The following is a 27,952-nucleotide window of genomic DNA, read 5'->3' on the forward strand; positions in this document are numbered from 1 at the left end:
ACCTTCAAAATTGTATTATAACTTAGATTGAAAAACTGGAGTGAAATCAAATGTCGCTACTGACAGTAGCCTAGCTATATGCTTATGGTATGCGGGAAATTACCTATATCGGAATTTTGTGGGGTATCCCGGCTTAAATTTCAAGTCCAGGAATTTAGTTCAGCTGCTCACGTTCAACTGGAGCTTGACAAAGGAATAACGGGTCATTGAGAATACAGGCGGAGTCTGCTGAAAAACTCATTTTAGTATGTCTTCATTGGGCTGGGTGTGGTTTTTCAGTCACCGTTCCGTTAGCAGGAAATTAAGCTCTGGGCCACCACTTTGAGGCGATACAAAGAAAATAGGAAAATACGAGCAATTTGAAAAGTTTGAAATCAAAGTTTAACTGAACTTGACGGACGATTTTCAGATTGTGCACTTTATCTAATGGACACAAGTTTTTGTTGACTCCATTGTTGCTACCATCCAATTCCTGACATCAGTGACTAAGGACAGATAACTGCGAAAATGCCGAAGACGGTGAGTAGCCTTTATTCGTGTGTGGGACCAGCTTTAAAAAAATTATGTTTACATAGAAATAAGACAAAACGCTATCTCTGGTCAAAATGTAGCTTTCCAACTTGTTGTCTTGTTTGGTCGTGAAAGATAATTTAGCCCATGACAGGCTATAAAGTAAAATGCTTGAATTGATATCCTATAATTCTTCGAAAGCATCTCTTTGGCAGATTTAACTCAGTTGGGCTACTGAATGTGTCTGACGTTGTATAGCCTATGTAGAGCCATATAGGTTCAGAAAAGGTTTAGCGCCCCTCAAATGAATGAAAAGTGTATTTTAAAGCATGTATTTCATATAGGGCAGGACGCTTTAGCCTATATTTTTTTCTCCAGCATCCCCTAAACTTGTTTTATTACCGATTACAAGGAATTGATACAATGTTGCCCAACGTTCTTTTTTGTTAGGCTACCCTAGGTTTGTGTCTATCCTATGAACCGTTATTTTGTGGCAAGCTATGCGCCATCGGCAATCCCCCGTTCCTTGGAACGTGATTGGCTTTTGAATGAACGTTCAAGAAGTTGAATAGACCAGCGTTGGGTTCATATCAACTCGATCCCTATTCATGAATAATTATGTCAGACATTTTAAATGTTATTCAAATGTAGTCTATAGACTACATTAACGCGTCACCGGGCCCAATTCATATCAATGTGGCCTATTAGTGTTGATTTTGTTTGCTGTAGGCCTACTGGGGGTTCCCATGGCCCATTCGATGACGTTGTGTTTGTCTTTGTGGTACCCCGTAGTACAATAGCTAGCCTATGCACTCTTGCAACAGTGGACTACCATGTTAGCCTGTCCTATAGGCCTGCTATTGAGTGATGGAGGTTAGATCACTTGCATTGTGCTCTATCAAAATATAGGCTATTCTAGGAGGTACAGTATCTAGAAATGTAGGTTCTTAACGTTTGATCTAAAGTTTGATCTAGAATACCAGGCCTGTGTGATTTAGATATTTGCTATATTTATTAAATATTTTTTATTTGACCTTTATTTACCTAGGCAAGTCAGTTAAAATAACAAATTCTTACGAAATATTTTTACCTTGTCACCTCCGAGATTCGATCTTGCAACCTTCCGGTTACTAATAGTCAAACGCTCTAACCACTAGGCCGCCCAATATAAGAGCCCAGATCAGTTCTGTTGATGTTAAATAGCATTGCATTTGTAATTTATTTGATTTCTACGTTATCTTAATCAAGTATTTACTACAAATTAGGAACAATTAATAAACCACTCTCTATAGCATCATATTTTAGGTCAGAACGTCAGACATGAGGATTTGAAAAATATGTTTTGCATAATAAGAATCAGTCACTGAGATCAAATGCACCCCAGGTAATGACAGTAAAATAATGTGCAGTATTGTGACATTTAGCTTTTAAGAATCAATTGTGAACTCATGAGAAGATTATAGTTGTCTTTATTTTAATCTGTATTTATGTATTAACATGTCTTTTCACAGCAGTCATCCATGTGTCCCCCTACCATTAGTGTAGGCTTTGGCTGTGCTTCTTTTGGCAATTTTACAGCTTCCCAAGGAACTGTAATCTAGTGACTCAAGGTTTCTAAGATTGCGTCAGTTACTTTCTAGCCATTTCCTGGCCTGCAGTCTCTTGACGCTGCCACTGAAAGCCTTATTTGGTGTTTCACAGCACAGACTCCCCCTTCTCCGTCCTGCGCAACTGCATGGTCCTCAGCCAGTGTTTCAGCATTTAGGTTTTTAAGCACTTCTACAGGCCACCCCATGTCAGACACCAAATTGACTCCTGTCTCATTTCCCAGATAATGTCATAATACATATATTATGATATGCTATTTTACATCAATCAATTTTATTATATTCATAAGACCCTCTCATCACTAAAAAGGTACTTGCAGTCTGGTTAATTTTATTTCAGATGTACCTTTAGACTCTAGAACTCTACACATCACTAATAAATGTGTTATTCAGTGATGTTGCTTTCCTTCAGAACTACGATATTCTAATCAACAGCAATTTCTACTTACTACGGTCCAGTGAAGTGAAATACTATATTGGCATGAGTATAATTTTGTTAGTTGAAAAGCCTTAGTTCTTCACAAACAACAAATAACAGAACCAAGTGAAGTGGAAAGTCCAGTGGTATGTAAGAAAGGGATTAAGCAGCTCTGTAAACGCACATAGCAGAGCTGAGATTAACAATTTGTAATAAACTAAGCTACAGGTGGTAGAGTGTATGAAAGGCAGAAATAATGCGAACCTTTGGGGGCTTCAGCCCGTAAATGGAGGGTAACTGTGCGGCTGCTCTGAAACATCTCTCTGGCTGCAGAAAACCAACCAGTGAGTTGTCTTTTGTTGTTGTTTTGGTGTGTTTTTGAGTTGATTTAGATGAGGTTTGTTAAAAACCTTGTTTTTACATAGGATCTCACCCTAGGTTAACATAAATCACTGCACTATTACTACGTTGGTAAGTGAACAGTAATGATTGTGATAACGACCTTATCAATTTGTACTGATAAGTGGTTGCTTTAAGGTGTTTGAATACAAAGGAGCTGGCATTATCTGCGATTCATGAACCTGATTTGAAAAAGGGCAAGTCATAGTACAGTGAGTTTAACTAATTTGAAACTAATATAAGACTCGCAAACACATTCAATCTGAAAAAAATATCAACATAATTGAAATTCTTGTATTGATTCTGAAAAACTGTCTATAGTGGAAGTTTATAACATTTTGGCTCTACGGTGAGTAGCATTAGCAGTTTGAGGCTAACCTCATTCTCAGAATTAAAGCCAGAGAGCTTTTAGTTCTACATTAGTGCCTGTGGCTCTAATCTTCCTGTTCATGATTTTGACCTAAAAACATACTATGAATACTTTTCTAATTGATTGTATTCAATTTGTGTATGCGAATATGTTTGTGAATGGTTAACATTCACCTCCAAAACAGATAAAAGTATGTGTGACCAACAATCTAACAACATAGTATAAGAATTATCCATCAGTTCCTGATTTCCACATATTTATGATTTTTAAATCCCCTTCAAAGTGTATTTCAATCAGATGTCTTGAGGGGATGCAGTTGAAGGAGGTATTCCAAAATTTTGGAAAGAGAATTTGGAAAGTGGAAAATGTCACTTCATTTTTTCCTAGTGATTGGTGTCCCAGTTTATAATAATTTGTGTACTTTACTGAAATAGTCTATAGCTAAGATTTGTTATAGCTTTGTTTGCTCCTCAGTATGACCCAACACCCTTTACAAGACAGAAAAGGCATTGAATGGTCCCAAGACAGAATGGAAACATTAACATTGGTGATTTTGTAGCACATACAGATTAAACATTATAGTCTTAAAGGAGGCCTGTGTAAAGGCCTTTGTAGACTGTACAATTTTAGCCGTCTTATGCCACGATTTTGCTGTCCCAGACAAAATTTCCACGTCGTGGGCAAATTCTTATGTCGGAAACAATTGTTCGGATGTCTTGGCTCGTTCAGTGTGGCATGGTCTAGGTCTGCCAATTAAGTATCACTACATGCGGTCGTAAACTTTTTGCCTTCATCGTGTAGTGTGGCTGGCGTTACGAGCCGATCCCGATGACTGACCAATAGTAACACCGCCAATATTGTATGTACACAATAATACGATTAGTGTAAATAGTCAGATTAATATAATAGTTAGATTTAAACGTTTACATGCTGTGCAAGAATAACGATTTCCCTAATGATCTTGTTTACATGATATCTGCGCTGCTGGCACATGCGCAGATCAAATACACCGCTGAAGCCTTGCAAGTCAATCGCAGAATGTGACGACAGAACTGAAGGAAATCAAACAATCTTTTTTTTTTAAACCTTTATTTAACTAGGCAAGTCAGTTAACAATTTTTTTTCTCTCAATGATAGCCTAGGTTATCATTGAGAGATTGCTTGGGGATTTAATTTTGTAACCTTCCGGTTACTAGTCCAACACTCTAACCACTAGGCTACCTGCCACCCCTAGGTTGATAGCCTTCCTCCAAGGTACTCGTCTATGTATTACATTTTCAGGAATCAGCCACAACACTGTCCTTGGTCCTGTTACTGAGAGTGATGTTTTGCTGCTATTCTAATAATAGTGTGAAAAGTGTTCTGAGCTCTAGCCATGCGATACACACCCTTACCAGGCAGAACTGCCCATTCGTAGTTCTTTTTTTCCTGTGTGAGATTAACTATTTTTACCCAGGAAAGGCACTTCTTAACAACCCTTGACTGGTAGCCAAGGACCTGTTGGCCTGAACTACACAATGAAATAATGTCTAATCAGTAGGCTATGTATGTGTTAAGCAGTTCATTTGGTTGACTGGGAAAATAAAGTATAGTGTTTAGAGAAAATATAAAATTGGTATGATTTAGGGCAGTGGTTCCCAACCTTTTTCAGTTACTGTACCAGCAACAACATTTTGGTCTGCCTGAAGTACCCCCTCATGTGCATTTTACCAGTAAGCCTATGGTCACGAGTCTTCTCAAGTACCTTCTGTAGATAGGCCAAGTACCCCCAGGGGTCCTAGTACCCCTGGTTGGGAACCATTGATTTAGGGGATTCATCAAAACAGTGATGCAAATAAATGTTTAACATGGTGACAGAGGCACAATGTGGGACTTACATGCAAATCTACTCTCAATGTCTTACTGGATCTTGTAAATTAGTGTCATTTAACAAATCTTAGTCACTGAAATTAGATTCAACTCACATTTGCGGTGTGGCTCAGTTCATAGTTAGGGTAAATCATAAAAGGAATAGCTACGGTGTTAAAGGCTTTGGGGTTTTGATCTACTTCGTTTTCGAGGTTGGTTCTGTTTGGGTGTGGCTTTCCCAGATTGGATGAGTTGCACCTGTTGCCTTGTTAAACATGTTTAAGTTTCACCTGTGCTGGCACAGGTGATATTTTAGCGCTGCAGAGCCTATGTGCCAGTTGGCATGAGGCAAATCTAGTGGGTGTCCATGGTGGGTGTGTGTTAAGACTCGAGTTTGCTTGGCCAGCATTCAGTAGGTACCCCCATGGATGCCTTTCAGAATCCATTTTAAAACCCCACTTGGTTTCGATTTGTTTGTGAATGATTCATTTGTTAGTTCCCTTTTCATGTTGAGCGAGGATTTTTGGTTGGTTATTGGGGTTAACAAAATGGGGGCTCAGCCAGGAAGGATCATTGTTTCCTATGAGTATGGTAGTCACTCTAATCACCTCTGAAGTGTTACTGTGCCCAGATATTTGAGTTTTCAAAATACACTTTTGTTGTAGCGTTTGTCACTGACAACCACTCAAATGGGTTATAAAATTGGTGAAATCAGTGGAAAGTTGCATAAAAACTCACACTGTAAATAAAAATAAATATGGACTTTTATTTGCAAGCATTTGTGGGGAACCCTACTTGGGAGGTACTGGATAAAATGTACAAAAGCGAATCTGCTCATCATTGCAAAGCATTATGTGACAGTGGCAACTGCCGATTCAAAAGCACTAGTCAAAGAGTTAATCACTACTGTTTTAGTGGAAGAGGAAATCCTCGTGGAGAGGGAGGATGATGAGAAGGGTCCTACGGATGGTGGAATACACCCCGTAGAGGTGCAACTGTGAGAGGTAGAACTAAAGGCAAGATTGAAGCAACAGAGATTAGAGTTCGAGCACACCATTCAGTTAAAACAGATAGAACTGGAGGCCACCAAAGCAGCACCAGAAGTGGATGCCCTCACAATCAAGTCAGGCCATGATCCTCCACCCTCAACAGAGTTTGATCTTGGTCGGCTTGTACCGCCTTTCAATGAAAAGGAGGTGGAGGTATATTCTACTATGAGTGGATTGCCACGTCGCTAGAATGGCTGCGCAATATCTGGTCCTCCTCTACAAAGTGTTTTTGTGGGAAAATCTCTGAAAGTGTACGGTGCTTTATCTCTTGATCAGAGGTCAGATTATGACACTGTTAAAGCTGCTATCCTTCTGGCTTATGAGTTGGTCCCAGAGGCATACAGACAACAGTTCGGTAAATTACGAAAGACATTAAAAAGCCATGTTGAATTCTCAAGGGAACCAGCATGTCTTTTTGATCGGTGGTGTTGTTCTCAAGAGGTCAAGGTCCTTCAAGAGTTAAAGGCACTCCTACTACTCAAGTAGTTCAAGAATTGCCTTCACGAAAGGGTTGCTACCTACATTTATGAGCACAAGGATCTCACTCTTGAGAAAGATGCAGTCCTTGCAGATGAGTTTGTGTTGACACATAAAACTACCTTCACAAATAAAGCGCCCCGTTAGTTATCCCTACACAAAAAGCAATCTAGAGAATTTTAAGGTTTAAGTATTTTCTGCAGTGCCCAAAGACAAGGCAGAAAACTTGTGCTTTGTATCCGCCAGTTTGTCATTACTGCCGTGACAAAGGACACATTGTCTTTGTGTCCTAAGTTGAAACAGAAAAATGAGAGAGAAAAACTGTTTCTTCTTGTGGGACCACTCCAGCCCGTTAGGTCTCTGGCTGGGACTGGTTTATCGCCTAAACAAGGTTTTGGATTATATGTGTAACCAGTTGCTGAAGCGTCAGACAAGGACAAAACACCCTCGTCTTCTGCGAGACACTTGGGCAGTCCAACCTTTTATATTTGAAGTGTGTTTTGCCTTTGTCTGACACTTCAGCAACTTGTTACAGTGTGTTTGCTCAAGGCATGAAGATGGATTGCATGGAAGTTCCTTTGTATAATGTGGAACTCGAGTCTGGTCTTGTTACTGGGTCCGTCATCGTTGGAGTGAGGCCTAGCATACTGGTGAAGAGGGTCTCTTTCATTTTGGGCAACGATTTGGCTGGAGGGAAGGTTGTGCCAAATCCTGTTATTTATAAAGGAACCAAGAGTAGAGGAACCTGATGGGTTATCAGAAATGTACCCTAGAGTGTTCCCAGCATGCGCGGTTATATGTGTTATGTCAAACAAGATTGCCAAGAGCAAGTCTAGTGTTCAGGAGGATGTCAGTGATCCCAACATGTTTCATCTGTCTGAGACATTTATGTGTGGTCCTGATTTCGCTATACCTCCTGAGCTGACCTCTCCTTTGAAAACCCTAAAGTTGAGCAAGTTTGTAGGACCTCTGAAAGAGAGAGGGTCCATACAGTTGACACTTCGATGTCTAGAAAGCAGCTGATTGCTGAATATAGTAAAGATGTTTTCCTCTCTCCTTTTTTTGCTGAGATACGTCCAGAGGAGGAGTTTGATGAAGTTCGTGTGGGTTACTTTGACAGAGACGGTATTGTGATGAGAAAATGGCGTTCCCACGTCACAACCGGGCAAGACGATTGGCTCAGTGTATTTCAAATTGTCGACGAGATACTGAGGTTGGCGATGGTAGTATGGCAGGCCATCTTGGGGTCAACAAGATGTATGACCGTATCTTGCGTAACTTCTTCTGATCTGAAACGGGATGTTGTGGCTTATTGTAAATCTTGTCACATTTGCCAGTGCACAGGCAAACCAAACCAAACTGTAAGCTGCAAAGGTGCCAGTTGCATCTTTGCAGCCTATTCCTGCTTTTGATTAACCTTCAGCAGGGTTCTGGTGGACTGTGTTGGTCCTTTGCCCAAAACAAAGAGTGGTCACCATTTTCTTCTAACCGTTATGTGTGCTGCCACTCGTTTCCCTGAGGCAATTCAAATGAGGAAAATCCCGAGAGGAAATTTACTACGGATATTGCGGGAGTTTCCCCTTGAAATCCGTAGTAAGGACAACTTTGTTGCCGATTTTGTTTTTCAAGGGTTGGCAGTCATAAGTTTGGTTTGTGTTTAGCCAGTGTGTATCCTGGCTTTTGTTTTGACCGCACGTTTTGCCGTATTGGAGATTATTTTTGTTTTGTTTGGGCTTGTCCCAAGGGGATGAGTACTAGTAAGGTACACAGATCGAGATTTTCCCTCTGTTCTCAAAACTTTTGAGTTTTAGGCAGCTATTATATATATATATATATATATATATATATATATATATATATTTACAAATATGAAAAATATAATATAATTTTTTTGTGCCTGTTTTGTCTTGTACAATAGACTGGCAGCAAATACCACGTTTTTATTAGAGAAGGCGATTCATTAAAGTAGTGTCGCATTTAAGTTGATCTTGTTCTGGAATGGGAGTTTTTTTCTGTTGGTGGTGAGCAAACTTGTCCAACAAATACATGGTATATATTTGTTGTCTTAAGAGGGAAGATGTTATAGGCTTTGGGATTTCGACTTCGAGTTTGGTTCTGTTTGTGGCTTGCCCTGATTGGAATCATCCTTGTTGGTCAGGATGTGTTGCACCTCATTAATCACCTGCTGGCACAGGTGATATTTAAAAGCTGCAGAGCCAGTGTTCCTGTTGGCATGAGAGATGTTGGAAGAGCTAGACTGCTGTTTAACACTCCTGCTTTAAGTTTAATACAACACCTTTTATTTTGTCGCCATTTGGTTTGATTGACGTTTATTTTCACTCCCTAACCTAAGTTGGCGTGTGTTCTTTTCTTTTAGTTTATCAAGCAAATCTAGGGGAGCATCGATTGTGGGTGTATATTTAAGACCCTAGTCGAGGTTGATTGGTCAGCATTCAGTGGATCCCTTTCAGAACCCATTTTAAACCTCCACCTGGTTTTGTTTCGTTTGTCAGTGACTCATTTGTTAGTTACCTTTTTATGTTGAGCAACGATTTTTGGTTGGTTATTGGGAAACGTGACAATGGCAATAGACAGTTATTGGCCCTAACTTGTTTACAAACATAAGTTATCGGTATAGCCTGCAAGTGCACGTAAAGCTTAATTTCACTGGTAGAAGTTGCCGGAACATGGAAAGAGGAAATGAAACATTCAGCTAACCACTCCCTAGAAAACTGGGCCTTCATTTTGTGTGAAATAAAAAGTTGATTTATTAATCTCTCCCCTACAACGTTAGGTAACACCTTTGAGATGTGTCCAGATCTTGTTTAGTCATACATTTTAAGAAAACAAGGAACTCAACTATGCACTGTTAAGTGGCATAGAATTGGTTTGAGAACCAACCATGTTAAATGTTTGTACTAATTACTTGTAGATGGTTGAATGTGTCTGGGTCATTTGTGAAGCCTAAATTAGGTTAATGTTCATAGTAGTTAGCTCCTGCTCCTACAGGCCTCAGTCCAGTCACAGCTCTACTCTACAGCCCTCTACTCTGTGTGCCGCATCAGTCCAGCCACTCCAGTCTGCTCTGTGCTGCCGGTGATGACAGGAAGTGGCAGGGTGACAAGTAGACTAACCAGCAAATGGGGCCTGCTGACACAAAGGGGAAAGAACGCAGCCCTAATCAGCCACACAGCTGGGAAATAAAGCATGCCATTGTGGCTCAGCTCAGGCGTGGGCCTCAGCCCTGCTCAGTTATTCCCCCCCACACACACACTCATGTCATCTCTGAGAGGACAGAACATGGAGCCATGTCAATATAGCTTTATTAATCACTCACAGCGTGAGATGGAAATATGTTTAGGGTGCACAGCAGGAGGAAGCTTGTATACCACGAGACAGGCAGCATACACTCATTTGTTGCATTCCTTTTATGGGCATATTCCATTTGTTTCTAATTCATACTGGCTGTAAAACTGCTGTGAGTGTTGGGCCATGATGTAGTGGTCTAAAGACTGAGGTATCCAGGATGGCTAGCTCATCAGGTTTTGTATGCCTGCTGTTATATAAATCATTCTAGAAATAAGGCTACTTTTCCTAATTCCACTTTTGTAATTACAAAAATAGCAGAACTTGCAATTACAAAATGATCACGTTATTATCGTGTCAATAGAACAGTCTAAGAGCAACTTTTTATCATTATTACGTATAGGCCTACAGTAAATGTCATATGAGGGCAAAACAGTGCGATAGAGAGCTACAAGTCCTTTTTGCATGCACGTGTGTGTGGATGTTAAGAAATCAAAAAGAGAAATTGTGCTGGTGCATTCACTGAGCACACGTTAACTCTGAGAGAAAGGCAGGCAAGCAGCAATGTGATGCATTACAGGATGTAGTGTCAGTGAGCTCGATTTTGGGCGGGCCACCCTCGCTTTGCGAGGCCCAGCTACCAGAGGATGTGGTTACTTCCTGTAGTGAAGCAGCTCGGTAGAGAGAGAGAGTGAGCTAGGGGACAACATGTTCACTTAGCATGCTAAAACCCCCAAAGTATTTCTGCTACATTTAGAGTGATATACTCATCACTATTGGCCAGATGCAAAACTATTTAATTTGACACAGTATTAGTATAGTAACTGTAGGAAGTTTTTATTTCTGTGTAAAATCTACTCCCATTAAATTCTGTTTAAAATTCTGTTAGTGTAGTTGACAAGTTTTATCGCATCATTAAGATAAAATATTTATTTCCCCTTTGGTTTCTGTGAAGCCAGTGTGCCTCTTATTCCAATATAAGCTAATAATACCTCATTGTGGCAGGAATTGGTGCACTGTCTCTCTCAGTGGGTTTCCTGCAATTGTTTTTTCCAGGGTTTGAGGCTGATCAATCATTTTAGTCTAGCACCTCCCCTTGTGCAATCATCTGTACCAGGCACGGAAAATGGCCTCTCTCCCACATTGTACATCTTTGAAACATTGTAATTGTCTGCCCCACCCTCCCCTCTATAGTGAGTAAGGGAGTTGAAATTAACATGCATATTACGTCTCAAAGGAGTATACCCAAAGAGTATTTAATAGAGTAGTATGGACATGCAACAGCTCTCAAATAAAGACAAAAATGTTTCACACTGCTTTGAAAAAAGTAATGGTTGAGTGTTAGTCTCAGATATCCCAGACCTGGGAACAACGTAAGCTAGGCAATGACACTGGAGCTTTGGAACATTGCCGGAAGCAACCCAACTGTCTAGAAAAACTAGTTGACTGTCAGCCTAAATTGTTGTATTATGGCTTTTGCTTACCGCCTGATGAAAGCAGTATTTGGAACCTAACGTACTATGATGCCTTTGCTGCCTGCTCTTTGGTAATATGTTCAGTAGTTATCAGTTTACAAACCACTGACATTTTGGATGAAACATATCTGACAACCCACATACGCACCATTTTTTTCTGAAAGTATGTGTGTCCACTCTGCTATAACCATAAATCTATCATGAGATGTAGACAATTATAAATTGCACTGCCAAAATGTTTAATCAAATAGAGATTTTGCCAAGTTAGTGTGCTCATATGCCTGGCCCAAGTTGTCATGTAGGTGCACTCCTGCCCTGCTGTGAAACTCTACTGCCTCCGGTCATAGAATGAGGCTTCATTCTAATGCTTATGCGGCCTATTCCCCTTTGATCAATCCCAAAATTAAATTGTGCATATAAATGTACATACATGTATATATTTATTAGCATAAATCATAAGTAAGTAACTCTAACAGTCTCTAATCAATGTAGTCTGATCCAACATGCTATTGATTCTCAATCTCTAATTCTCAGAGGCATCTAACTTGACAATCACATTTGTTGTAAATTAGGTACACCGACACATGTAACTTTTATTTTTATGGAATTCACTCGTTGTCAGTCACAGCGTACTAACTAATTTTGGTTTCTTCAACAGATTAGTGTGCGAGTTACCACGATGGATGCAGAGTTGGAGTTTGCCATCCAGCCCAACACAACGGGAAAGCAACTCTTCGACCAGGTAAGAACAATGCTTGCTCTGCTGAAACATGCTAATGGTTTTGCCTCCCCAGTGGCAAATTACATGTTCTTGTGGTGCTTTTCTTCTAATGCTAATCAGTGTAAATTGCAAGCTGGGAAATGGAAGCCCAGTTGTGGGACTGGAGTGAAGGGTTTATTTTTCTAGGAACTCTCACTCTCTCGCTGTTCTTCTCATTGAGTCAAGCTGTTCGCTATGGCATAGGCCCGAGAGCAAAACATTTTTGGGGGGCTCCTGAAGATTTTTATTATATATGTATTTATATCTACAGTACCAGTCAAAAGTTTGGACACACCTACTCATCCCAGGGTTTTTCTTTATGTTTACTATTTTCTACATTGTAGAATAATAGTGAAGACATCAAAACCATGAAATAACACATATGGGATCATGTAGTAACCAAAAAGTATGATTGGGAATCATACTTAGGCAGCCTGTTTTGCCACCTTAGTTGTGGGTAGTTGTCTGTGTTTGTGGCCAGTATAGCCCTAGTCAGCGTCACGTTCGTTTCTGTTGTTTCTTGTTTTGTTGGCGACATTCATAATAAAGAGAAATGTACGCTCACCAAGCTGCACCTTGGTCCGGTCATTTCCACCCTGATGACGATTGTGACAGAACTACCCACCACAAACGGACCAAGCAGCGTGGTAAGGAGGACTGGATATGGGGGGACATCCTGAATGGGGAAGGATCCTGGACGTGGGAGGTGATCCTGGCGGGAAAGAATCGCCTGCCGTGGGAGCAGGTGAAAGCAGCGAGGAAGGCGGAGGCAGCGAGTAAAAGGGCCCAGGATTACACAGGGTCAGGGCTGGCACAAAAGACCGGGAGGCCACTCCCAAAAATGTTTTGGGGGGGGGGGGGGCACACGAGGAGATTGGCTGAGTCAGGTTGGAGACCTGAGCTAACTCCTCGTGCTTACCTTAGGGAGCGTGGTACTGGTCAGGCACCGCGTTATGCGGTGGAGTGCAAGGTGTCTCCAGTGCGCGTTCACAGCCCGGTGCGCTACATTCCAGCTCCCCGCATCGGCCAGGCTAGAGTGGGCATCCAGTCAGGACGGATGGCGCCGGCTCTGCGTACTGTGTCTCCGGTGCGTCTGCACAGCCCAGTGCGTCCTGTGCCAGCGCACCGCCTTTGCCGGGTGAAGGTAACCATCCAGCCAGGACGGGTTGTGCAGATACTACGCTCGAGACCTCCAGTGCGCTTCCACGGCCCAGTGTATCCGGTGCCTACTCCAAGAACCAAGCCTCCAGTATGTCTCCCCAGCCTGGTGAGTCCTGTGCCTGCTCCCAGAACCAGGCCTCTTGTATGTCTCCCCAGCCTGGTGAGTCCTGTGCCTGCTCCTAGAACCAGGCCTCCTGTATGTCTGCCCAGCCTGGAAAACCCTGTGGCAGTTCCACGCACCAGGCTCTCTCTCTCCAGTGATGATCTATGGCACGAAGCCTCCAGTGATGATCCATGGCACAAAGCCTCCAGTGATGATCCACGGCACGAAGCCTCCAGTGATGATCCACAGCACGAAGCCTCCAGTGATGATCCACGGCACGAAGCCTCCAGTGATGATCCACGGCACAAAGCCTCCAGTGATGATCCACGGCACGAAGCCTCCAGTGATGATCCATGGCACGAAGCCTCCAGTGATGGTCCATGGCCCGTAGCCTGCAATGAGGATCTATGGCATGAAGCCTCCAGAATTGATCCGCGGTCCGGAGCCTGCAGCGACGGTCTCCAGTCCGGAGCCTCCAGAGACGGTCTCCAGTCCGGAGCCTCCAGCGACGGCCTCCAGTCCGGAGCCTCCAACGACGGCCTCCAGTCCGGAGCCTCCAACGACGGCCTCCAGTCCGGAGCCTCCAGCGACGGCCTCCAGACCGGAGCCTCCAGCGAGGGTCCCCAGTCCGGAGCCGCCAGCGAGGGTCCCCAGTCCGGGGCCTGCAACGAGGGTCCCCAGTCCAGAGGCGCCACCAAAGTGGGGGGAGCCAGAGGTGCGTCCCGCACCGGAGCCACCACCGAAGTAGATGCCCACCCGGACCCTCTTCTATAGAGTCAGGTTTTGCGGCCGGAGTCCGCACCTTTGGGGGGAGGGTACTGTCACGCCCTGGCCATAGAGAGGCTTTTATTCTCTATTTTGGTTAGGCCAGGGTGTGACTAGGGTGGGCATTCTAGTTTCTTTATTTCTATGTTTTCTGTTTCTATGTTTTGGCCGGGCATGGTTCTCAATCAGGGACAGCTGTCTATCGTTGTCTCTGATTGGGAATCATACTTAGGCAGCCTGTTTTGCCACCTTAGTTGTGGGTAGTTGTCTGTGTTAGTGGCCAGTATAGCCCTAGTCAGCGTCACGTTCGTTTCTGTTGTTTCTTGTTTAGTTGGCGACATTCATAATAAAGAGAAATGTACGCTCACCACGCTGCACCTTGGTCCGGTCATTTCCACCCTGACGACGATCGTGACAATTGTGTTGTGACAAGGTAGTGGTGGTATACAGAAGATATCCCTATTTGGTAAAAGACCAAATCCGTATTATGTCAAGAACAGCTCAAATAAGCAAAGAGAAATGACATGAATGTCATTCAATCCGGAAAATTTCAAGAACTTTGAAAGTTTCTTCAAATGCAGTCACAAAACCTTCAAGCACTATGATGAAACTGGCTCTCATGAGGACCACCACAGGAAAGGAAGACCCAGAGTTACCTCTGCTGCAGAGGATAAGTTCATTAGAGTTAACTGCACCTCAGATTGCAGACCAAATTTATGCTTCACAGAGTTCAAGTGACAGACACATCTCAACATCAACTGTTCAGAGGAGACTGCGTGAATCAGGCCTTCATGGTTGAATTTCTGCAATAAGAAGAAGAGACTTGCTTGGGCCAAGAAACACGAGCAATGGACATTAGACCGGTGGAAATCTGTCCTTTTGTCTGATGAGTCCAAATTTGAGATTTTTGGACGCAGAGTAGGCGAACGGATGATCTCCGCATGTGAGGTTCCCACCATGAAGCATGGAGGAGGAGGTGAGATGGTGTGGGGGTGCTTTGCTGGTGACACTGTCTGTGATTTATTTAGAATTCAAGGCACACTTAACCAGCGTGGCTACCACAGCATTGTGCAGCAATACGCCATCCCATCTGGTTTGCGCTTAGTGGGACTATCATTTGTTTTTCAACAAGACAATGAACCAACACACCTCCAGGCTGTGTAAGGGCTATTTGACCAAGAAGGAGAGTGATAGAGTGCTGCGTCAGATGACCTGTCCTCCACAATCACCTGATCTCAACCCAATTGAGATAGTGACCGCAGACTGAAGGAAAAGCAGCTAACAAGTGCTCAGCATATGTGGGACTTCCTTCAAGACTGTTGGAAAAGCATTCCAGGGGAATCTGGTTGAGAGAATGCCAAGAGTGTGCAACGTTGTCATCAAGGCAAAGGGTGGCTACTTTGAAGAATCTCAAATACAAAATATATTTAGATTTGTTTAACACATTTTTGGTTACTACATGATTCCATATGTGTTATTTCAAAGTTTTGATGTCTTCACTATTATTCTACAATGTAGAAAATAGTAAAAAATAAAGAAAAACCCTTGAATGAGTAGGTGTTTCCGAACTTTTGACTGGTACTGTACATGATTTTAATGAAAAGCAGTAAACATACACAGTTAATAACAGACTCATAAACACAATCAAGCAAAAGTTAAAATACACAGCATTGTTTCACATTTTGTAATAACCGACTCATAAACAGAATCATGTAATAGGCTGGCTTCACAGCTTCCCCCGGCGCTTCACAGCTTCCCGGGGAAACTGGACTTATTGTAGCCTCACGCGGAGGAAAGGGTAGTGGAGGAATGCGTTCGCTTCTGCTGCAGTGTTCGCTGTAAAATATTACACGTTGTAGCGGTGCTTTGGATTTGCCATTAAACTCCCTACCCACCCTAAGCTAACCCATCTCAACTCAAGGGCGGCTCAATCAAATCAGATGACTGTGTAGAACTGGATGATTTGCAGGCAGTGGTAGTGTGTTTAAACACTGTCTTCTATATGGGAACACCCCCACCAACTCCTCCCCAAGGCTGTTTACACAGCAGATGTGTCTCCTCCATGAGTGGTCATCAGCCCCTAGCCGTCTCAAGCTGTTCTACGATGCCTGTCTGTGTGAGGAGAGGAGAGAGGAGAGGTTGGTGCTTGGCAAGCCGTTTTGGTCCCACCAGTGTTAAAGTGGCTCTCTTAGACACAAACTTGTCATGGCTGTATGGCAGGCCAGCCTGGCCTAAGATTACGCTTGGCCTAAGTCTCTATCGTTTTAGCAGTGTCACTCCATCACCAATTGTATTTTGGCTGCTGTCCCTATCTCACTTAATGCTTATAATCACATATATTTTTTATTTGTTTCTATTACTTTTATTATTATGAATTTTTAAACTTAATGTGGACTTTGCTGTCCAGACATATCTGTGTCAGGACAGCCACAACCCCTCTAAGTGGCATTTGATGTAGTGGGAATTCTGGGCAGGGGACTGGATGACTCACTCCACAACCATTAGATAAGATTACAGAGTTTCCCCTCTATTTTTACTCAGGCAATCAGAAAGAGAGCTGTATGGGGCAACAATGCTGAAGCACTAAGTTTAATATGTGACTTAATTCTTATTTCAATCTGGTTATGATTGTCGTAATACATAAAACGGGTGCCTTTCACAAATTAGCATATTGGATCTAAAGCCTCTGTTTGTTTGTGTGTGTGAGAGAGAGATGATCTACTCATATAACAAAAAAAAGAGTACCAATGTCTAGGGTAAAACAAGAGTTAAGTTATGTTGAGAAAGTTTAAACTGCTCTTCTACATGTAGGTCCAAGCAATTACTCTTAGGAAATGGCTGCCAACTGTATTATTTTTGGCGTTAGGTTTAGCTTAGAAATGGTTATTTGATACAGTGTTAGTTTGAAACTGAAAATGAAATAAAAAATGTAAAAGATAAGTAGAATATCTATGCACTAAGCGAAGATGATTCTGTATTCATACTTCAGTAAAAGTGCTTTAATATAACTCTAAAGAAAGACTAAACTAAAGACTATCTAAAGACTATTAGATCATCATATTCTTTTCAATTAATGACTCAACCATCATGCACCAGTACCAACAGTAAATTAAAACCTGACATGAAACAAGAATGTCGCATAACACTGTTTTCACAGACAATTTAACACAATTAACCCCTGTTGAGAGCTAGGTTACATTAAAAAAATTGTGTGCCCTAAGGTTGTGAAGACAATCGGACTGCGGGAGGTGTGGTTCTTCGGACTGCAGTACCAGGATACAAAAGGTTTCTCAACCTGGCTCAAGCTTAATAAGAAGGTGAGTGCCTCCATTTGAACAAGGCTTCCATGCCACCATACACTCTTAAAAGTAAAGGTGCCTGGAAAAAACTTTTTGGGTTGCCACACCGGCGGAACATTTCCAGTTGAAAAAGGTTATTCAAAGAACCCCTGTGTAAAGGTCAAACCTGAACCTTTTTGGGAAGGGTTCAATTTTGAACCTTTTTGATAATATATTGTAGCGGTGGCAGCCTATCAGATTGGAGACGTGGCTTATTGTAGGCGTTGCTTTCAGATAGTTATTTTTGGTCACCCGTTAGCGTAAATGTCATTCCTGTTCATCATCTTAAGTTTGTACACTGCAAATTAAAATGTTCCTTGAATATTTATGCATATTACATATTCTAATATAATATTAATAATATTAACATTGCTGATTACATACAGTAATAAAGTGGAAACTATTCCAACTTTTGGATTTGCATAGGCTCTTAAGGAACTCATACATCTGTGTTAGCCTCATTGAAGCTACAAAACTGTCAGCGTTCAACCTTAATCTTTTCTGTTGTATTGTCATCACATTAACAGGAATGAAATTTACTCAAAAAAAATATTTAAAAAATCTTAAAGCCACACCCCTACTAAGCCACGCCTCAACTCCAGGGTTTATCCAGGAACCTGTTGCTACATTGAACCATAAAGGTTCCTCCAAGAACCCCTCAACTAACCGAAGGTGCAAATATGAACCATTGACTAGCAATCTTTGAGGAACTCCAGGGGTTCCTTTAGGATCTCTGGGTTTCCTCTAGTCACCACTAATTCTAAGAGTGTAGGTAAAAGAGAAACTGCTCCTGGTGCCTACACTCAGCTGTATGACCCCTGACCCTAGGTGACTGCCCAGGATGTGAGGAAGGAAAGCCCACTGCTGTTCAAGTTCCGCGGAAAGTTCTTCCCTGAGGACGTGTCAGAGGAGCTGATCCAGGAGGCCACCCAGAGGCTGTTCTTCTTGCAGGTGAAGGAGGGGATCCTCAACGATGACATTTACTGCCCCCCGGAGACTGCTGTGCTGCTGGCCTCCTACGCCGTGCAGGCCAAGTATGCTGACTACAACAAGGACATCCACTCGACAGGATACCTGTCCAGTGACAAACTGCTGCCTCAGAGGTAAGGCCTCCACCATCTCTAGAGTTTACATAACACCTTTTGATTGGACCTCCATACTCTCTTTACCGTAAACAGTCTATGATGGCATACAGTTTTTGATGGTGTCATGTTTTTATGGTGTAATGTAATGTTCTCTTTGTGTTTTTAGAGTCCTGGACCAGCACAAGCTCAACAAGGAGCAGTGGGAGGAGAGGATCCAGGTGTGGCATGAGGAACACAAGGGCATGCTCAGGTAGTGAAACACACACACAGACACACACATTACTTACCCCTCCTAGCTCTGTTGTCCCTGGTCTAAAAAAAATCTGCATCTGTTGGTTTCAATTGAAAGTTCTATATCTCTCTTTACAGTACAACATACCACGTCATGTGGAAAATTGCTTTAGCTTCTCTCATAGAGTGAATGGATTTGCACTCAGAGCTTGAGTATGTGAAAGCATATGCTGTGATTTTGAAGCATCTTGACAATCAGCTCTTATTGAGAATTATTTTGGCAGCTACCTTGCTGGTAGTATTTTAATAACTTAACAGCTTGTGTTCCTTCTGTGCTTAATGACTTGATTTGTTATACCCACACAGAGAGGACTCAATGATGGAGTACCTGAAGATCGCTCAGGACCTGGAGATGTACGGTGTCAACTACTTCAGCATCAAGAACAAGAAAGGATCAGAGCTGTGGTTAGGAGTAGACGCCCTGGGACTCAACATTTACGAACAGAATGATAAGTGAGTGACTCATGTAGAAATGTACACAACAGGGGTACTCACACATATGGGACTGAAAGCTGTTATACATATGCCGTACAAACTCTGGTCCAATGGTTGTTTTATGATTGTGACGAAGTGTAAATAAGAACGCAAATATCACTGTGTTGATATCACATTTTTGCTTCAACAGGATGACACCTAAAATTGGATTCCCATGGAGTGAAATCAGGAATATTTCCTTCAATGACAAGAAGTTTGTCATCAAACCCATTGACAAGAAAGCACCAGTATGTACCACCAATGCCCTCTCTGTACTCATGATTAAAGGAATACTGTGAGATTATGGCAGAGTCAGATGCGCCCAGAGTCAGATGAACTCGTGGATACTCATTTTATGTCTCTGTGTGCAGTATGAAGGAAGTTAGAGGAAGTTTAGCGAGCCAGTGCTAACTAGCGTTAGCGCAACAACATGAAGTCTACAGATATGCTAGCATATGCAAAACTACATCTAACTTCCTTTCTACTGCATGCAGAGGCATACAAATGGTATCTATGAGTTCATCTAACTCTGGATAAGTTGAAAAATGAATCTTGCATCTGCTAAACTGTATAAACTTTGATTTGATAAAGTTATAAAGTATTTACTAGGGAGAGAAATTATTATTGTTGCCATCATTTTTTTTTTTTTTAAGATTACTGGTACTCACACATGCTTTCTTTCCTAGGACTTTGTATTCTATGCTCCACGACTGCGTATCAACAAGCGCATCCTGGCACTCTGCATGGGCAATCATGAGCTGTATATGCGTCGCCGCAAACCAGACACCATTGAGGTACAGCAGATGAAGGCCCAGGCCAGAGAGGAGAAGAACCACAAGAAGATGGAGAGGTCAGTGTCACCACCACCGCACTGTAGTTACTGCTTACAAGACTATTTCAAGACTTCAGACACCCGTGGTTACTCCAGCCTCTGTCTTTGTATCGTCCTTGTATCTGCCCAACAGTAATGCTCAAAAAGAAAGCTGAACATGAAGAGCATCAATTGATCATTTCTAACATTAAAATCACAGCAGTCTGTTGTGGGTGGAAAATGGTGGCCACTGGCCAGACATTATTACTTCTTCTTACTAAAGTCCCTCTAACTTCAGTAGCCATCAGAACATTGACAGATCTCTTTAGCTAATGTTTAGGTTGGCCTATTGTCTGATAAAGAAGGCTTGAAAATGTTAGGAAATTGTTCGTGTTCCCTCCCTTCTATCTCCCTGTTTACTCTACGGCCTCTGTCCACCAGGGCACTGCTGGAGAACGAAAAGAAGAAGAGAGAACTTGCTGAAAAAGAAAAGGAAAAGATTGAAAAGGAGAAGGAGGAGCTTATAGAGAAACTGAAACAGATTGAGCAACAGACGAAAAAAGCTCAGCAAGGTTTGAAACCCCCTATTACTGTAGTATGAATAAATAATAGAAAACCTATTATCTTTACTCTTAAAGCTTAGAGTCTTCTACGAGAGTGATTGTTCATTGCTTATTATTGATTATTGTCTAAATACACCCAACACACTGTAAAGCACTGTAAGACCTAATGTAACCTTTATTCAAGGAAGTCAGTCTTGTTGAGAGAAATTCCATTTTACAAGAGAGACTTAATGAAAGCTACAGTACATGTAGTCCATTCTGTCTATTATCATCATTACTGTGTGTTTGCAGAGTTGGAGGAACAGACGCGGAAGGCCCTGGAATTGGAGCATGAGAGGAAGCGTGCTCAGGAGGAGGCGGAGCGTCTGGAGAAGGAGCGCAGGATGGCTGAGGAGGCCAAGACTGCCCTGCTCCAGCAGTCTGAGAACCAGATGAAAAACCAGGAACACTTGGCGAGTTACCCACATATTACACACATTCATCAACAGCACACGCAGTGTCAGCACGTAGCATTGTGCTACAGAGTGATGAGCTACTGAGTAATGTGATGATTGTTAATTACTGTAGTTAATTTTTTGGAATAAAACAAATAAGTTATTGTTTGTATTGTACAGAAACATGTATTATCATGATAGTTAATAGGCTAAGAAATAAAGTGAAAATAACCTATTTTTCCCACAGGCCACGGAACTGGCTGAGCTAACCTCAAAGATCTCCCTACTGGAGGACGCCAAGCAGAAGAAGGAGGATGAGGCAACGCAGTGGCAACAGAAGGTGTGGTCTCAGCTACTGCTCTCCTCATTCACTCTGACCTCCCCCACCTTCTCAAATGGTTTAGTCCCATGTGTAATTAACTACATCCAATGTTGCAGTAATTCATCCATTAGAACAAAGTAACCATAGCTCTGATATGCTGTTCTAAGTTATAGCAGTTGGACACTGTTTGTTTTAAGAGACCATACTTCAGGCATGGACACAGTGGTAGCTTTTGTCAGCCGAGAGTACTTAGCATCTCTGAACAGAGTGCCAGTCGTAATTTGCAAAATGAGTGCAAAATGACGGCAGTCAGAGACGCCCACAGGCGGGTGGTCCTTAAAACACACCTTGCCGAACGAACTGCAAACGAATGGCAGATGAACGGCAGAATGACAATCGGTGCAGTGTGTGCACACAGCACCGAATGTGGATCTAGTGTTTGTCTCTGATCGTTCAGTGTGCTGTGTTTAAGGGACCACCCGCTGTAATCGTCTGACTGACCCAAAAAATCACACGATTCTACATCATGGATGGCACTCTGTTCAGAAGGTGCTAAATACAATCATCCAGTAAACGCTATTGGTGCGTCTGAGCCCTCTGGTGGAGGGAATTGCGGGCCCCCCCCATTGGAGGGGCCCCTCCTCTTCTCTCCCCCTGTGTGCATGGTGACTCATGCTGTGGGCCTGGCTGGAAGGGATGGTTTCTCTCTGTCTTTACACTAGGGAAATCCTGTTTGCCTGGGAGGATTTCTCTCACCCCATTGTTATATTTTCCCTATTTTCACATTTCAAAGAATGCAAATCTAAATGGCAGGTCCCAAATGTTGTGTGATTGTGCTGTCTAGATCACCCCCCCCCCCCCATTTTAATCTGAAAGATTTATGAGCTGATTGGTGCACCGTACTGTCACACAGAACATTCATGTATATTTTGGACTGTATAATCTTATAGAGGTCATTATAGAGGTATAGATACACTACATGACCAAAAGTATGTGGACATCTGCTCGTCGAACATCTCATTCCAAGATCATGGGCATTAATATGTAGTTGGTCCTCCATTTGCTGCTATAACAGCGTCCACTCTTCTGGTAAGGCTTTCCACTAGATGTTGGAACATTGCTGCGGGGACTTGCTTCCATTCAGCCACAAGAGCATTAGTGAGGTTGGGCACTGATGTTGGGCGATTAGGCCTGGCTCACAGTCGGCGTTCCAATTCATCCAAAAGGTGTTCGATGGGGTTGAGGTCAGGGCTCTGTGCAAGCCAGTCAAGTTCTTCCACACCGATCTCAACAAACCATATCTGTATGGACCTCACTTTGTGCATGGGGGTATTGTCATGCTGAAACAGGAAAGGACCTTCCCCAAACTGTTGCCACAAAGTTGGAAGTACAGAATCGTCTAGAATGTCATTGTATGCTGTAGCGTTAAGATTTCCCTTCACTGGAACTAAGGGTTCTAGCCCAAACCATGAAAAACAGCCCCAGACCATTATTCCTCCTCCACCAAACTTTACAGTTGGTACTTTGTATTGGGGAAGGTAGCGTTCTCATGGCATCCGCCAAACCCAGATTTGTCCGTCTGACTGCCAGATGGTGAAGTGTGATTCATCACACTCCAGCCAACGCTTGGCATTGCGCATAGTGATCTTAGGCTTGTGTGCGGCTGCTCGGCCATGGAAACCTATTTCATTAAGCTCCCGAAGAACAGTTCTTGAGCTGACGTTGCTTCCAGGGGCAGTTTGGAACTCGGTAGTGAGTGTTCTAATCGAGGACAGACGATTTTTACATGCAACACGCTTCAGCCCTCGGAGGTCCCGTTCTGTGAGCTTGTGTGGCCTACCGCTTAGCGGCTGAGCCGTTGTTGCTCCTAGACGTTTCCACTTCACAATAACAGCACTTACAGTTGACCGGGGCAGCACTAGCAGGGCAGAAATTTAACAAACTGACTTATTGGAAAGGTGGCATCCTATGACGGTGCCACGTTGAAAGTCACTGAACTACTCAGTAAGGCCATTCTGCTGCCAATGTTTGTCTGTGGAGATTGCATGGCTGTGTGCTCAATTTTATACACCTGTCAGCAACAGGTGCAGCTGAAATAACCGAATCCACTAATTTGAAGGGGTGTCCACATACTTCTTTATATATAGTTTATTCCTTCTGCTGGGGGAAACAGAACCAGACAGGTGAAACACTGGCCAATACTGTGCTATGGTGAAACAAAATCCTTTATGGATATTATACTGAACTCGGCTAAACCCGATAGCTGACACTGTAGTTCACCTGAAGTTCACCCGTTTATATGTATCACATAACCTATTGATATTCCTTCTCCTGAATCAGTTCATACCATGAGTCATTAACATGAGTGGCTGCCCCCCTTAGGCCTGCATGGTGCAGGAGGACCTGGAGAAGACCAAAGAGGAGCTGAAGAGCAAAATCATGGCGTCCCACATACAGGAGCCTATGCAGGCCGAGAACGAGCATGACGAGAACGACGAGACCAGCGACCAGGCCAGCGCCGAGTTCACAGGCGGTATCTCCTACAAAGACCGCAGCGAGGAGGAGCGCATGACGGAAGCCGAGAAGAACGAGCGTGTACAGCAACACCTGCAGGTGAGTGACCGACTGTGGCTGCTGCCCACATCAAATCCCCCCCAGCACTGGAGACAGATGTTTATAGGGGTTGTATCACTGTTTATAATAGTGTAGAGATAACAAGAATGAGGCTTAGAAATGTATCCTGTTATGCCTGTGTTGTTGTGTGTGCCTTAGTGAGACTTGGCCGTAATGTTATGTTTCCTCTACCAGGCTTTGAGCTCGGAGTTGGCCATCGCTCGGGATGAGACCAAGAAAACCGCAAATGACATCATCCACGCAGATAACGTGAAAGCGGGACGGGACAAGTACAAGACCCTCCGGCAGATTCGGTCGGGCAACACCAAGCAGCGTATAGACGAGTTTGAGTGCATGTGATACATCTGGTTTGCAACTGCTATAGGCCCCACAGCGGTGCCATACTTGGTCCATTCATTCTAGACTGCAGACACTGCCTTACACAAGCTACAGTGCCTTCTACCCAAACAAGACCAGTATACATATCAAAGAGCAAAAAAAAAGTACAGCACAATGTATTTGAATAATGGTGCACAAATTACATTACAAGTAATGAAATAAGTGCATCAGTTAATAAGGGAGATATTTAATAGAACAGTTTAAAGTGAATAAGATTTGATCAATTTTATTATAGATGGAGGATGTTTTATTGATTATCCTTTACAATTTTTTTTTAATTGATTCATTCCTCACACTGGTTTAAACTGAAAACGAACTAAACAACAACTCGATGCAGGACAGCTGCAATTTGAATTACATTATGGTTGGTCACTATTTGGGTGTCATTGTTTCAGAGCAGGTTTGTTTGTTTTGAGGTGGACTGTTAAGCATTTTCAGCAAATTAAGAGAACATCAAACTGTATTTAAATTAGCATTTTTTTATTCTAATTTTAAGCATTTAAATAGATGGTTGTCTTTCTAAGAGAAGGACATCTTTGTTTGGAAACCCTCAGCAGTATTGCTTTTATGTAAGATTTGATTAAGTCCATATGAAATAAGCGTTGGAATACCACATTTTCCTTTTTCAGAGAGAGACATACAGTACCTCTGAATGACTCTTTATAGACCAAGTGTATCTGCTATGACGTATAGCCATGCACACTAGTAGCTGCCATGATTAGGAGTTTCTTTTTGTATATCAATCTTTTGCTAAATCTTGTATTATATGGCATTTGAAGCAATATGATTCGAAGACCTGCCTTGAAAGATTTATTTTGTCATTTGGATTTTTTAATAAAACAAGTAATGTGTAAAAAGATGGATGTCTTACGGATTGTAAGTGTCCCTCTAGCCTTTTCTCAGTAAATTATATGAATGACTGGAAGCCACCAGCCAGAATTAAAACAAGGATGAATATTGTAATTCTTACAGTACTGGGCAGTGCCTTGTCATCTGCAGAATGTTTCAGCAGACCTTTGCTGCTTGAGTCTTCATTTCAACTGTCATTAAAAGTGGAAACTACACTGTTTTGTGTGTTCTGTTTTCCTGTTTCCCTTATCTTTGTTTGAGCTCAGAAACTGACTGGCCATAGGTAAGTTTGGGCAAATGCTGGATGGGCAGGTCCATCTTTAGCAAAGCGGGCATGTCTAAATTGGTGTTTTTGCGCAAACTTACCGTTATTTAGCTAATAATGTGTGCCTCGATTAAAAATGGGCAGGTTTGTTAAAAGTGACTGGGACGATTTCTGGTCCAGTCCGTCTCGTTTCTGATCTCATATGAAATCCCTTGGAATAGGTGCAGTATCTTGCAAGGACACTAGAGGTCCTTGGTTGGCCAATGCATATATTTCAAACGCCTCAGAAAGTGGTTTATTTTCAGCACAATACGAAGGTGGGGTTTCAGAAATATCTTCTCTTGTTTGCATGTAGACTTCTTGAATATGTTAAACCCTGAAATCAAATCCGGTTTTAGTTAACTATTGGACGGATGACTTAACTTTGACGGTTCAGCTCAACGTAATGATTTTAGTAATTAACAAGCACCTCCGTTTCCCCCAGGAGTGGCCAAATATCTCCTGCACCTGAAGTATCAAACCAAAGAGTGCAGCGCAAAGAGATCCCTCCGGGCAAAAACGTACATATAATCAGTAACACTTGATATGAAGGGGGTATACATAACACATTTATGAAACCAGTCATACCACTTTTATGAGTGTTGTATCATTTATAACTTTCATAACACATTCATCATTCATAAGATGCTTTCAAAATAAAAGTTAACTCAAATGACATTGTATTAAACCTTTGTATAAAGAACATTTTCATTTTTACCTTCACAGTACCCAACCTCCTGGCACACTATTAACACAACAGGTTGGGAGAAGCACATAGCAGCCCTTACAGCATAACCCTTGTAGCAGTGTATGTGTTAAATGCCCTGCTTGAGGCCACTATGGCGATAGGGAATAGCACAACCCTGGGTGTAGTATCTTTTAAAAACATGAAATAGCTGGGCTTCATTGAGCTTGCCTGGTGCAATGGAACCAAATGGATATTCCCAAAAGTGCAAACCCCACCTGCCCATCTGTCACAGCAAGCAGGCTCAAGCAAACACTCAAAGTATTTGAAAGATTTCAAATATCAATCAATCAATCAGTTTATTTGTCAAGTGTGCCTTACAGTGAAATGCTTACCAATAGTGGAAAAAAGGTATTAGGTGAACAATAGGTAGGTAAAGAAATAAAACAACAGTAAAAAGACAGGCTATATACAGTAGCGAGGCTATTAAAGTAGTGATGCTACATACAGACACCGGTTAGTCAGGCTGATTGAGGTAGTATGTACATGTAGATATGCTTAAAGTGACTATGCATATATGATGAACAGAGAGTAGCAGTAGCGTAAAAGAGGGGTTGGCCGGTGGTGGGTGGGACACAATGCAGATAGCCCGGTTAGCCAATGTGCGGGAGCACTGGTTGGTCGGGCCAATTGAGGTAGTATGTACATGAATGTATAGTTAAAGTTACTATGCATATATGATAAACAGAGAGTAGCAGCAGCGTAAAAAGAGGGGTTGGGGGTCACACAATGCAAATAGTCCGGGTAGCCATTTGGTTACCTGATCCGGAGTCTTATGGCTTGGGGGTAAAAACTGTTGAGAAGCCTTTTTGTCCTAGACTTGGCACTCTGGTACTGCTTGTCATGCGGTAGTAGAGAGAACAGTCTATGACTGGGGTGGCTGGGGTCTTTGACAATTTTTAGGGCCTTCCTCTGACACCGCCTGGTGTAGAGGTCCTGGATGGCAGGCAGCTTAGCCCCAGTGATGTACTGGGCCGTACGCACTACCCCCTGTAGTGCCTTGCGGTCAGAGGCCGAGCAATTGCCATACCAGGCAGTGATGCAACCAGTCAGGATGCTCTCGATGTTGCAGCTGTAGAAACTTTTGAGGATCTCAGGACCCATGCCAAATCTTTTTAGTTTCCTGAGGGGGAATAGGCTTTGTCGTGCCCTCTTCACGACTGTCTTGGTGTGTTTGGACAATTCTCGTTTGTTGTTGATGTGGACACCAAGGAACTTGAAGCTCTCAACCTGCTCCACTACAGCCCCGTCGATGAAAATGGGGGCGTGCTCGGTCCTCCTTTTCCTGTAGTCCACAATCATCTCCTTCGTCTTGGTTATGTTGAGGGATAGGTTGTTATTCTGGCACCATCCGGCCAGGTCTCTGACCTCCTCCCTATAGGCTGTCTCATCGTTGTCGGTGATCAGGCCTACCTCTGTTGTGTCGTCTGCAAACGTAATGATGGTGTTGGAGTCATGCCTGGCCATGCAGTCGTG

At 42.6% G+C, this 27,952-nt stretch overlaps 1 protein-coding gene across 1 annotated transcript; it reads left to right on the top strand.

Annotated features, from left to right (window-relative positions):
• LOC139534783 (moesin) lies at positions 1-25,642 on the top strand. Its single transcript, XM_071334235.1, has 13 exons — positions 1-519; positions 12,118-12,201; positions 17,470-17,565; positions 18,415-18,689; positions 18,838-18,921; positions 19,269-19,415; positions 19,588-19,684; positions 20,123-20,286; positions 20,689-20,819; positions 21,102-21,262; positions 21,492-21,584; positions 23,949-24,179; positions 24,375-25,642. Exons 1-13 carry the CDS (start codon positions 508-510, stop codon positions 24,537-24,539), a joined length of 1,740 nt encoding a protein of 579 aa, XP_071190336.1. The 5' UTR covers positions 1-507; the 3' UTR covers positions 24,540-25,642.
• The last annotated feature ends 2,310 nt before the right edge of the window (positions 25,643-27,952 follow it).

Source organism: Salvelinus alpinus, chromosome 1 (genome assembly GCF_045679555.1).
Source record: "Salvelinus alpinus chromosome 1, SLU_Salpinus.1, whole genome shotgun sequence".
In the NCBI taxonomy this organism is placed as follows: Eukaryota; Metazoa; Chordata; class Actinopteri; order Salmoniformes; family Salmonidae; genus Salvelinus; species Salvelinus alpinus.